The 12,470-nt window shown below is 54.9% G+C and overlaps 1 protein-coding gene across 1 annotated transcript in view; it reads right to left on the reverse strand.

Annotated features, from left to right (window-relative positions):
- Positions 1–1,207: 1,207 nt before the first annotated feature.
- DUOX1 (dual oxidase 1) overlaps positions 1,208–12,470 on the reverse strand; it is a 32,283-nt gene continuing 21,020 nt past the window's right edge. Inside the window, exons 24-34 of the mRNA XM_053670090.1 lie at positions 12,176–12,354; positions 11,635–11,865; positions 10,991–11,090; positions 10,472–10,521; positions 9,010–9,137; positions 5,250–5,403; positions 4,637–4,866; positions 4,232–4,390; positions 2,932–3,087; positions 2,699–2,827; positions 1,208–2,010 (exon numbers count right to left, since the gene is read on the reverse strand). Of these exons, the coding sequence (XP_053526065.1) occupies positions 1,888–2,010; positions 2,699–2,827; positions 2,932–3,087; positions 4,232–4,390; positions 4,637–4,866; positions 5,250–5,403; positions 9,010–9,137; positions 10,472–10,521; positions 10,991–11,090; positions 11,635–11,865; positions 12,176–12,354 (1,639 nt within the window). The 3' untranslated portion in view covers positions 1,208–1,887. The remainder of the gene's footprint in view (positions 2,011–2,698; positions 2,828–2,931; positions 3,088–4,231; positions 4,391–4,636; positions 4,867–5,249; positions 5,404–9,009; positions 9,138–10,471; positions 10,522–10,990; positions 11,091–11,634; positions 11,866–12,175; positions 12,355–12,470) is intronic.

Here is a 12,470-nt window from a genome sequence, read left to right on the forward strand (position 1 = left end):
TGTCTGGGAGGAGGGGAGCCGGGAGAGACAAAGAGGCACCGCGCCAGGCGGGGGGAGTGGGGTGGCCCTGCCACGCGGAAGCCGCGCGCCCGCGGAGCCGGGGAAGCTGGCACAGCCTACTGTGTTCCCTTTCCAGAGGAATGAGGGGCCTGCCGCGCCTCCCTCATTTCCCGAAAGATGGGTTCGGCCCCTGGGGAGCCACAGCCTGAGGGCGGGGGCCCCCGAATCTGTCTCCCGCCTCTGGGTGAGGCTGGGAGGGCCGTCCGCGCGCGCCCTCTGCTGGCCGTGCCCCTGGTCGTGGGGCCACACCCACCTATGGCCCTGGTGGCACCCCTGCCCGCACCCATGGCTGCAATTCACCGAGGCCTTGTGGGCCCAGCCCCCGGGAGTACCCACTGGGCCGCCAGGCGGAGCTGCTGTCAAGCCACTCCAGGCCTGCCCTGCTCCCAGAGGCAGGCTGAACAAAAACACCGCTGCAGGCTTGAATGCACCTCCCCCACCCCACATAGACAACTGCCTTAGGAGGGCATCTGAGGGCCTCCTCCAGAACCTATTATCTGCAGTTCCCAAGTGTGGTATGAATATAAGTTTTTGGATTATTTAATCCAGTTAATTTCTCGAATTTGAGGATATGCGATATGACAAATGTAAGATTCTGTGAGGATAGTTGAATCACTTTAAATTGGGCACTGCTTCAAAAATGCCCTCACGAAGGGTTGGCCTATCTTTAAGTAGACTTGGAGGGCATCCATTTTGCAGGTACAAAAACAGAGTTCCAAAAACGGATGTGTTCGTCTGTCTCCTTGCTGTCATCTCACTAGAAGAGTTGGGAGCAACAGGTCGTGGAGCAGGCCGGGCCAACTCTGCCCCCCCCCGTAGGCTCCTGCAGTCTCTCGCAGCCCCAGCCCCTGGCCCACACACACCCTTGTGCACAGCCCACCTCTACAACCCTTCATACCTTCTCTCCCCCCACCTCCTGATCAGGCTTCAGAAGCCTCACACTAGCCCCTCAGGGCCTCTGGAAGAGTGCCCCTGAGTCAGGAGAGGGGTCTCTAGCTGGGTGGGTTTCTTTATTCAGTGGATACTTATCAAGCTCAGAGAATGCATCAGCCTAAGTTAACTGGCTGGTTGACTGGCTTGATCTGTCAGTACATACCCCACCCTGGGGCAAAATAAAGAAAGCCAGAGTGCAGAAAAGTGGTTTATTTATAAAGGAGACTGTGGAACAAGAAGGAGAGAGATGGGCTGAAGAGCACTACATAGAGAGACACTGGGCCAACTTCTGACTACAGCACCTATTTAAGAACTTGGGAGAGAAGACCAATTGTGCTGTTAAATGGGGGTGCTGTGGGAGTTCCTATAAATTGCTCTCTATGGGTCCAGCCTCTACCCTCTTCAAATCATTTGCCAGCGCTTTTGATAGTGGGGAGCCCAGAGGAGGAGGAGGATTTAGGGGAGGGGTTCTTAGATGCCAGCATCTGTGCTCCTACTTCATCCTTAGGCTCACAGCTTCCTACACATGCGCACGCGCACACACACACACACACACACACACACACTAGTTGTCAGCTTGTCTTTTGGATTTTTTCTTAGTTCAGAAGAATAGGTGTCACTTTGCTCCGAACAATAACTCCCAACCTTTAGTCAGCCCCAGACGGTGCCTCCCACTTCTCCAGGCTGGGACATTATGAGCCTGGGGGTCCCTGAGCCCACATACGGTGACTGGCCATGGCCACCTGGACCAAGGTCAGGAGGTGGCAATGGGGAGAAGGCTGAGGGAGCCAGAAACAGGACGTTCGGAGGTGAGGTGAGGTGAGGTGAGGTGTGACCCAAACCTCTGCCCAGCTGAGCAGTGGGTGGGGTGGTTGAAGCCCCTGGGCATGAGGCCTAGAAGTTCTCATAATGGTGGGAGAAATGAGTTCGGTCCTGCCTGTTGATGAGCTGACAGGCCTTTTCCACATTCTTGGTCATGCCAGGGGGGCCACAGCTAAACACTCCTATCTTCCGGACCTGTTGGGGGAGAAAGAAGTGAAGGCTAGCTCAGTGTTCAGGGGGAGGGCTCGCTGAGTGTCCATGTTAAAGCCATGAAGGGTCCTTGATGAGGACTGGTTCCCTGTTCCTGATGAAGGTTTGCTTCTGCCATGCATGGTGAGGGCCAGCCCTGTGTTTTTAAATCTAGCTCAGTTTTGGTAAACCTGCTCTCTGTGGGTCCAGCCTGTACCCCCTTCAAGGCATTTGGCAACTTCAAGTGCAAGCAAGGTCCATTTTTCCAATAGAGGCTGGGTTAATCAATGTTCAAGTTGTGGTATAGCTTAGTGTCTCATTAAGGGCTAACTCAGTGTTTATGACAGCATTGGCGTGCCCATTGTTCATGACGAAGATTAGCCCAGCGTGAGGCCTGGGTCAGTATTAGTGATTAGGGTAGCTGTGAGTTTGTGGTGAGGACTACCTCAATCACTGAGCTCTTCCTTTTGAACAAGGCATCATGGCTTCAGAAGTGGCAAGTTCCTGTCGCTTGCCTCCCCGCTTAGACCCTCAGGGTGACCCCCACTTCTTTCTGAATTCACTACCCCACCAGCTTCCCAGGGGATGATGGGTTCTCATCAGCAGTTTCTTCCCCGATGAAGCAGGCTTGGGAGCTTTGCTCAAACCCCAGATGATAAACTGACGAGAACCTGGATATGGGGTGGGGACCGACCTGTGGGTGAACCTCCTGCAGGGAGTTGAAGAAGGGCTCGAAGGGGGGGCGACCAAAGTGGGTGATGGAGCGCAGGCCCGTGAACAGACTCCGGTTGAGCACCTTCTGGAAGTGCCGCTCACAGATGTACTGGTGGGGAACAAATGGAGCAGGAAGTCAGGGCCAGGCAGAGCCAGGGTCAGCTCCTTGCCCAGACAGAGACCCGCCCACGTGGCCGGCTGGCACTGACGCACCAGCATAGTGGTCCTGAGGTCGAACTTCTCAGCCAGCTGGGTGATGTAGATGTGTACGGACACCAGGTCCTGGCAGTCATTCTCCTCCACCTCCCGGATGATGTCAGCCAGCCACTCGAACTGCCGCTGGGTCCGAGTCACCCAGATGAAGTAGATCTGGGGACAGGGTTGGAGCTTGGGACTCAGCTCAGCTTGGGGTCCCTATGTCCCAGGGACTTACCCAATGAACCCTTCTGGCCAGTTTCTGCCTCTTCCCAGACATCCTGGGGGGATGGCGTGTATGGGGCCTCAGGGCCAGGCTCTGGGACAGGAAAGAAGTTGTCCCAGGGCATGGAGAGGTACAAGTGAGTGACAGCCTGGGGCACCTCAAGGTCTGATGGGGTAGAAGCAGCCTTTTCATACTGAGCCTGTCCTGCCACCCTCTCCAGCAGGCCCTCCTCAGGCTGCGAGGCTTCCCACCAACCCCAGCCCAGAGGGAGAGGATCCCACTAAGGGGCTTGTCATAGAACATCCTCAGGGAAGACCCGGCTGGCTGCCTGGAGGAGATGGGAATGGACTCGAAGAGAGACCACAGGGATGGGAGCTTCCCTTGGAGGACCCATCTCTAGCTTCGGATGGGGAGAAGTGGGGTTGTGTGGGTTAAGAAGCCCGAGCAGGCAGAGCTGGCTTGGACAGAGGAGCAGGAACTGTCTGTCAGCCTCTGAACACTAACAGCACATGGGTCGCGCCTCTGCCTGTTCCATTCCTGTGCTCCTGACTCACCCGCCTGGAGAGACAAGCAGGAGCCTGCCACCAGGGTCGGGCCGGGGCGAAGGAGCCCGGTGTGCAGGGGACCCGAGGGCCTGGGCTGTGTTTGGAGCCAGCCATGCCCTTCAGCCCTGCCTACCACCACCTCTGCGCTTTCTCCCAAGAGCACAGCCAGTTTCACTTGTGTCCCACCCCAAGCCCCACCCAAGTGTGCCCTTCCTTCTCCCAGCCCGACAGTGCCTCAAGTGCTAGTCTCCTCTGGCAAAGGGGATGGGTTTCCTCACCCCTCCGCAGCCCTGCCTGGGGTGATTCCCAGAAGCACATCCTGTGTGGGCTGCTTCATAACTGAGGGAAGGAACCTGGGGACATTAGCAAACTAACCCTTTAGGATCAGGGTGTATCTTGACCACCACCTGCCCCACCCCACTGGGCCAGGCCAGCTTGGCCTTGCCCAGACGAGGGAGATGATGAACAGAGGAAGGAGAGACAGACCCAGATGGACACAGTGATAGGGAGCTGGCGATATGGGCTGGCCAGAGGAGGGGGCACTTACCTTCTTACAGAACACTTGGTAGCTGACTGATGACTTGAAGACCAGGTCTTTGAGAATGGAGGCAAAGGGGGTGACCCCAATGCCCCCTCCCACCAGCACTGACACCTCAAACTTATGCCACTCCTGGTGGCCCTCTCCAAATGGTCCATCAAGGTACAGCTGCAGGGAGAGGGTGGGTTTGAGTTAAGCTCTCAGCTACTATCATAGTCTGAAGTCAGAAATGAGAGGCAAGATAAGACAGGTAGGTTTGTGGATTGAAGAGGAAGAGGGAAACTGTGGCTTTATCTAGAACAGCCAGCCTTGGGGTGGGGGAAGGGAGGAACACAATGGGGCGGCTGGTGCTGCAGGGTCAAGGCCTGCTAAGGGGATGGGAACATGTGGCACATCTGGCCTGGGTCTGGGCACCTTTGGGTATCCAGCACAGCCATCCGGCGAGGGTGAGTAGATCTCCCTGAGGCGAGTGGTCCAGGGCCCCACCGCCCGGATGTGCAGGCTGAGTGTGTCTTCATGGGGAGCCGAAGTCAGTGTGAAGGGGTGGTACTCGGTGGTCCCCAGAGTCACGCAGGCAATCCGCACCCACTGTCCTGACTTGTACTCAAAGCACTGGGGCCGCTGGAACTGCAGGTGGGTCACTCCTACAAAGGGGAGAGGGGAGGGAGGCTGCTGTTGCAACCATGTGGTCTCCAGAGAGTTCCCGGAGCTGCACTCTCAGCTCTGCTTCTGCATAGTCAGGGGACCTCCGCCCATCAGAAGTCATTACTGCCCTCAGGCCATGTCTGTCCTTGGGAGGGGCTGGTGATCAGCAGGGCCAGGGACAGCCTGACCTGGGCTCCTCCTCCCTGTTGTGAGAGAGGCTCAGGTCCCCTGGCGAAGAGCTTCTCTAACAGCTCCCTCATCCCTTCCACCCGAAGGCCCCTGCCAACTCCACTGGTCCAGGCTAGCGGACTGCAAGGTACAGGCTCCACTCTGCATCCTCAGGATCACAAAGCTGGTCCCCTGACAGCCTCTAGGCTCATACCTGAAGGCAGGAGCTCTGCCTTCACCACGCTGATCTCTACCTTCTTCCGGCTCAGGCTCACCAGCTTGTCCCCCGAATAGATTAGTACCGGGACCAGGAAGAAGATGTGGAAACGAGGCATCTGGATCAGAGCGAAGCTGCCGTGGATGATGAGCTGTGTAGAGTGAAGAATGCTGCTCAGACCCAGCCGCACCCGCAACAGCATCTGAGGCCAGCTTGGGACTTAGACCCCTGTATCCTTCCCCCATTGGCACATCCAGTACCCCACCTCACTGTGCGCCATGCTCCTTCCAGGTTCCAAAACCTAACCACTTCCAACGTCCTCCTCCAAAGCATTCAGATAAATGAGACAACATTCATCTCTCTGACACCGCTCTAGACCAAGCCACATGGACACTCCCCTGCACTCATGCAGCAGCCTTCCAACTGGTTCTCCACTGGGTTGCCCCACTGGGATCGATTCTCTTCAAGGTAGCAACTGTGACTTTTTAAAGTTTGTTTCATCATGTCATCCCTGCTTAAAAAGCCTTAGTGGCCTTCCCATTGCACCACAAGGCCTTGTGAGGCTCTGATCCCTGGCTGTGAGGCTTCTCCCTGTTCTTCAAACACGGCAAGTCCACTCTGCTCAGGACCTTTGCGCCTGCTGTTCCCTCTGCTGGGAATGCCCTTCCCCTGGTTCTTCCCATAAAGCATCTCCGTTTCATTTTTCAGGTTTCGGCAGAAACACCACCTCCTCAGGCCCTCCCCACTCCTCACTGTCACGGCTCCCTGTTACCTCCCTTCAAAGCACTTGCATGCACAGTAATTTTGCTTCTTCACTCATTGCCATGAGTACTGCTGTTTTCCCCAGGGGACTGTTGGAGCAGGTACCATATCCATTTTGTTTGCCACTATACCCTTAGCTCCTAGCAGTTTCTGCTTGGGACATGGTAGGCACTCAATAACTTGAGTCAGTGAAAGGAATTTCCCCAATTTATCCTCTTTCTTAGGGGTCTAAGAACACGTAACCAGTCTCCTTTCCCCCCCCCAAAAAGCTACCAGGTATTGTCCAGCTCTAGTCCTTGCTGCAACAAGCTGATCAGACACTACTTGCCCCGTTCTTCCCACTTGCTTGCTCCTGAATCTGGTCGGTCTGGCTCCCTGCTCCATCTCTTCTCAGGATCTGCTCACTGAGGGCTCACGAATGGCCAGATCCTGAGGTCTCCTTTCAGACCACTCTTGCTCCGACCCTTGGCAGTCCGGGGCACAGCAACCACCCCTCCTTGACACTTCTGCAGCAATGCACTCCTGGGTCTCCCTCCCCTCAAGCCACTCACTTCCCACCTCCTGCGCTGACTCTGTTCCTTCCCCAACCCTGTGCATTGCCCAAGCCCGATTTCCTCACCTTCTGTTCTTGCCTTCCTATGCTCTCCCATGTGGTGTGGCTTCTCAGCTGAGCCACAGCCCCCACGCTTCAGCACAACTCACACAGCTCCACCAGGTCCCGCCACCACCTAATGCCCCATGGCCACCCACAGCCATGCCTGTCTCTTCTGTGCCCTGAATATTCCATCATTGTTCACGCCTCCACCCCTGTGCTCATGCCCTTCCTTCTACCTGGGATGCCCTTTGGCTTCCACTCTGTACTACCAAACCTTAGCTTATCTCTCCTTAAGGCTTGGCCCAAGTCCCGTCTTCTCCCCAAAGTCTTCCCTAACCAGTTTGGCCCAAATGAAACTCCCTTCAATGAGCCCCTGTAAGTTACTTTTTGGAACACTCAGCTCAGCTATTAATCCTGTATTGTCTGCTTATTTCGATCATTTCCATGCGTGGCATTTATCTCTGTGGCAAATCCCAAATTCGGGAGGGCAGAGCTCAGTCTCCCCTTCTTCTGCAGGCTCAGCACAGCGCTGGGGCAGAGACTGTCAACACAGAACCATTAAACTGAACTTGGGTTGCTCATTCATCTCTCCCTTCCCCCAGGCAAAGCGTTCCTGAATACTGGAGCCTTTCCCCACAGGACCTACTACAACCTCTCTGTGCTCTCCTCTGAACTGGCTCTGGTTCCCCAAGTTCCTCTTTCATTGTGGAGCCCGAGCCCACGCCCACCCCCAAGGCTTTCTGAGCATCCAACCAGTCTGAGAACAATGTCAGGGTGACATCATGTTTATACACCCTGTTTGGTGTTGGCTCTACTTTTAAACCACAAAGCTGCTGCAGACTCATGGTTGGCTGAGAGGCTGGATGAGTGGCCTGCCAGCTCAGCTTTGGTGGTGCCAGCCCTGCCCTCTCCAGCCTGGATAAGGAGCCTGGACAGCTTTTCAAAGGTCTGCTCCACACTGGGTCCTTTACTTGTAACATTTCTTTTTGCCTGAGATCAGGTGGCCACACCTGTGATAAATGGGAAGGAAGCAGGTATTTTGGCCTCTGACCTAGCCCCAGGGGAGACACTCTCAAGATGTCAGGGCTAGGACTGCCCAGCAGAGGGGCCTGCACCTTTCTGAGCTGCTGACTTCCCTGCTGGCAGGAAGGGTGGCTCTGAACTCCAGTGATCCCCCTAAACCAAGACCCCAGAAAGGGTCTCAGGAAGCCAGTCTGACCACTCTCATTTGGGTCTCCCATTAGTTCAAAGAAGCTGCTTTTTCACCAGAAACAAGACCATCGCCTCTACCACTAACACAAACAGTAACCTAAGATGTCAGAGCTTCACGCATTCCTGAGAAGGTGGAGAGGAAGGAACAAATGAGCTAGAGAGAGATTTCTTTGGAAATACACGTCATCAATTCCAGGAAACAACTTAAGCCAAGGCGGGGTAGTCATCTTCACAACTGTGAAGTGCAGAGCCTCAGGCAAAAGCACCTCTGGAAACAGACGCTACTACCTATGGCAGAGGACAGAACTGCACCTGGGAGGAGGCGGGGCCAACCACAGGTGCCTGCCTGAGGCAGGCAATGGGAGATCCCCGAGTTCAGTTCTGCCTGCAGCCAGGTGATAGGGCAGTCATATGGGCTCTACTTCTTGAGTGCTGGCAGCCAAGCTGTCATCAGAGGGGACACAGGGTCCCTCAGGGTGCCCTTCAGGGAGCTGCCAGGGAGCTGCCTGTGTCTGTGAGGAAGGCAGGCCAAGCAGAACCATGACACAGGAGCAGAGTACACTCAGCTCTGAAACCAACAAGCTGAAGTGGCTGGTGACAAGCCAAGGGAAGGGTAAGGGAACAGGACAGGAGAAAGGAGGGAATGTGAAGGAAGGAAGGCAGAGGCCCAGATGAAGGAGAAGGAAAAGGGATGGACAGTCTTAAAAATCCATTTTATCAACAGTTCAAGTGAAGGCATTTTGAGCAAGGTTATTAGCTTTGTAGATGACACTTAACTGCTTGGGGTGGCTAACATCCCAGAAAACAGGATCCGAACAAAAGCGACAAAACTCAATTAAGTTTCCTTAAAAAGGGTGATGCTCCCTTGAATGTAGGCAGTCCACCCAGGAGCCCAAACCAGCCACTCAAAGTAGAGAAAGACTGACTGGGCAGAAACGATGTGGGGGTGTGCAAGGAATGCAGATCAGCCTGGTAGAGCCACTACTGCAACCCCCCCAGGCAAGTGCTCCATCTTCCAAGTGCTGCATATTGGGGTCAGTCTACTCGAGAGTCCTGTATTATCATCTCCATCTTTTAAGTGACAAATGAAGAGGATACTTGAAATAACTAAGAGGATAGAGAACTGATGTCTCAGCCCTCACTGCCTCCCTGGGAACATCTTGCCCAGACCCCACTGGCCTGGCTCACCAGGACGTAGAGCAGGATATAGAGGTGGTGGGTCAGCCAGAAGCCCCTGAAGCTGCGGCGCCGGAAGTGGTGTGAGGCGAAGACGTACATGATGGCCAGGACCAGGAGCATTATGACCCCCGTGAGGCCTGCAAAATGAACAAAGGGTGAAGGGCAAAGGAGTAGGGCTCTTCTGAGCCTTCCAAAGGTCTGTATCCCTTTTCTATCCTCACTGTCCTAGGAGTGGGAGGGAACGCCCTAGCAACTCCTTCTGCTCCTCTCCCCTCACACCATCAATCACAGTACCTTTCACTTCAACAAACCCTATGCGTCCTTCACAGACCTTGTCATGATACTTTTCAAGCAGCTGTGTCATTATTTGTTTTATGTCTATCACCTTCTGACTCCCACGTTCACAAGAACAGGGACCAAACTAGGCTAGTTCACCATGAATTCTAGTGCCCAATGTAGGGCCTGGCACACTGTGGGCCTTGCCTAAATGTACACTGAATGAATGAATGCACGGTGCATCCACTCTGGGCCCTCTGGGTCAGACTCTGGACATTGCAGGCCCTTTCCCCATGGAGTCAAGGCTTGGTACTTAGCTGCCACAGCACAGAGCTCCCTGGGGTTGAGCCCGGAGTTTGTGGGAGGACCCTCCTCACAGGGAACCCCAGACCTATGCTACACAGGAGGGCAATATGGAGCCGTGGTGGGAGTGCAGGGGCCAGAGAATGGCCCCTCAAATGATCAAGGAGGAGAGAGTCAGAAATTAGGAAGATTAGAGCCTTGAAGTATGGAAAAGCAGAGGTTAAGAAAGGGATCTAACCAAAGCCTGTAAAGTACAGAACGGATAGAAGAGCATAAACACAGCCTTATCCTCTAAATCCCAGCGTGGAGGAATTAGCAAGCAGTCTCTGAAGTTCAAAGCAGATCGTTTTAGGATTAAAAAATAGAAAAAAAATTTAAATTGCACTGTTTCACAGAGGACTGAGTGTGGAAAACATGTTTCCCCGAGGAGGGAACAGACTGAAAACATAAACACGTTCAAGAAGTGTTTGAATAGATTCACAGCTAATAGCCCTAAAATGGGTGATTATGGGGAGTTAGGAATATACCCCTAAATAGTTCTTGTCAAGATAGACTGAAAGGGGTGGGGTTGGGGGGGCGGTGTCTACCTAGCTTAACAAAGAGCCTGGTTTCTCCCCTGTGCAGGTGGGGCACGGTATTTCCCAGAGCCACCAGCGTGGCAGGTGTCTGTGTTGGAGAGTGGAGGGGGACCACTCCCACTCCACAGAGAAGGAGCTAGTTCAGAGTTGGGGTGGGAGCCCAGTGGAGCTCCTGAGAGAAGCACTGGAAAGCTGTCTCCTACTGCCTGGGAGAGTCCTTGGGGCCAGAGGGCACAGCCTGACTCACCATGAGAGCCCAGAACCTGGAGCTCGGAGCCAGGCCCAGAAATTCGCAGAGCAGGAAGGGCTCTCACCTGGCACAGTCTGGAAGAACCACCAGTAGTACTTCTGGGGGAACTCAGACCTGTGGGGAAGGGAGCGCAAGGAAGGATTCTGAGGGGAGGATGTCTGGATCTTCCAGAAAAGACCCCCCAGATGAGGCACCCCAACCCAACCACCAGTCTCCCTTTCTGCTGATTTGGGGTTGGGGGCTAAGGCTGGTCATTGTCTGTCTTTGTCCTATAACCAGGAAGGTGATGCTCTCTAATTCTTTCGTTCTTTTTTCTAAAGATTTTATGTATTTATTTTTAGAGAAGGGAAGGGAGGGAAAAAGAGAGGGAGAGAAACATCAATGTGTGATTGCTTCTCCCACACCCCCAACTAAGGACCTGGCCTGCAACCCAGGCATATGCCCTGACTGGGAATCAGACTGGCAACCCTTTGGTTTGCAGGCTGGCACAGAATCCACTGAGCCACACCAGCTGGGGCTGATTCTTGCCACCCATAAATAATACGTCCTCCCCACCCCACCCCACCCCACCCCCAGTACTCACCCATCGTCATGGAAGAGGCCAGGGAAGAGGCAGGAGAGGATGCTGAGTGGGCTGATGGAGAACAGGTACACATTCACCACGTGGCCTGCAGTGTGTAAAACTGAGGAAGACCAGGCAGGGGGTGATGAGCCTGGGGACAGCTGGGTGGCGGTGCTCAGCCCACGCAGCCCAAGGTGAAGAACTCCAGCCAGCCAGAGTTGGGGGCCTGAAGAAGGGCCCTAGCGGTTTGGGCATCTGATCTCTGGTCAGCTTTCTGTTTCTCCCCGTGTCCATGAACACAACCACGTGAGTCCAAATTATATTGGAAATTTACTCTTTTGGTCTTTCTTACAGAAATATGTCTTAAAACATAAAAATTGTAAGACCGCACAGTATGTGCACTCATTCTGGGGTGTTTAGTAACTAGTCAGCTGGGGGGTGGCAAGGTGGCCTTGAAAGTGTGGCAAGAGGCACTCGGTGGGGCAACAAGGGCTCCTGGGCTCCTTCACACCATTGCTGGGTCCACCTCCATCCTTATGAGAAGGACGTCCAAGACTTACACTCCAGTTAAGCGCAGGAAGAGAGGAGGGGGTTCTCAGGGGACAGGAAGCCAGTGGGGGGGCAGGAGGACATGGAAGATCCCGGGTCACCCAGGGCCTGCCTGCCTGTGAGGACGATGGCCGTGGAGGCAATGAGGCGGTGGAAGTCCACAGCGGCGTCGAAGGGCACGTAGCGGTTGAGAAAGGTCTCTCGCAGGAAGGTGATGAGGTTGCGGCACATGGTGAGCAGGATGTAGGAGAACATGAAGGAGATGCTGGCGGCCGTGCCCCGCGACAGGATGAGGCCCACGAAAGTGGTGTCTGTGATGCCGGAGGGTGGCGAGGTGAAGGTGTAGTCTGCGGAGGAGCCCAGGCGGTCAGGGGGGGTGCAGTGCACAGGACAAAGCACTCCCGAGGGAGGTCAACCGCAGGCCCTGGCCAACCACCACTCGCAGTCGCCTCCCGAAGTCTCCATTCAAAGGGGCCCAAGCAACCACAACAGGCCCTGCCCCCACAGCTGGCACCAAGTGCAGACCTTGCCTGGCCACCGTTTGTCACTCACAGCCTGCCCCACACTGTCCTTCCCACAGCGGTCACTCAAGTATGCTCGCCCTCGAGGTTATCGGTTTGTCCAAGTCCTGTCCACAGCCCCGTGGCCATCACTTACAGTAGGCCCTCTCTAAGAAGAGGCCCGCAGCGATGGCGTAGAACACGGCCACGCAGCCGATGTGGCGCCGGTAGTTCTCGATGAAGCGCCTGGACTGCTGCAGGGTCTGGTGAAGCCGGCTTCGTTGAAACTTCTCCCGGTGAGCCTCGGTGAACAGCAGGGGCTGAAACAATGTTACCCTGGGAGACAGGAAGCTTTGGTTGGCTCTTAGGTAAGGACCCAGCTCTAGTGCAGCCCAGTTCCCCAGAGCGGGGAAAGGGTGGTCAGTTCCCCAGAGCGGGGAAAGGGTGGTCAG

This window comes from Artibeus jamaicensis, unplaced genomic scaffold, assembly GCF_021234435.1.
Source record: "Artibeus jamaicensis isolate MK-2021 breed Jamaican fruit bat unplaced genomic scaffold, CSHL_Jam_final contig_548, whole genome shotgun sequence".
Classification (NCBI taxonomy): Eukaryota; Metazoa; Chordata; class Mammalia; order Chiroptera; family Phyllostomidae; genus Artibeus; species Artibeus jamaicensis.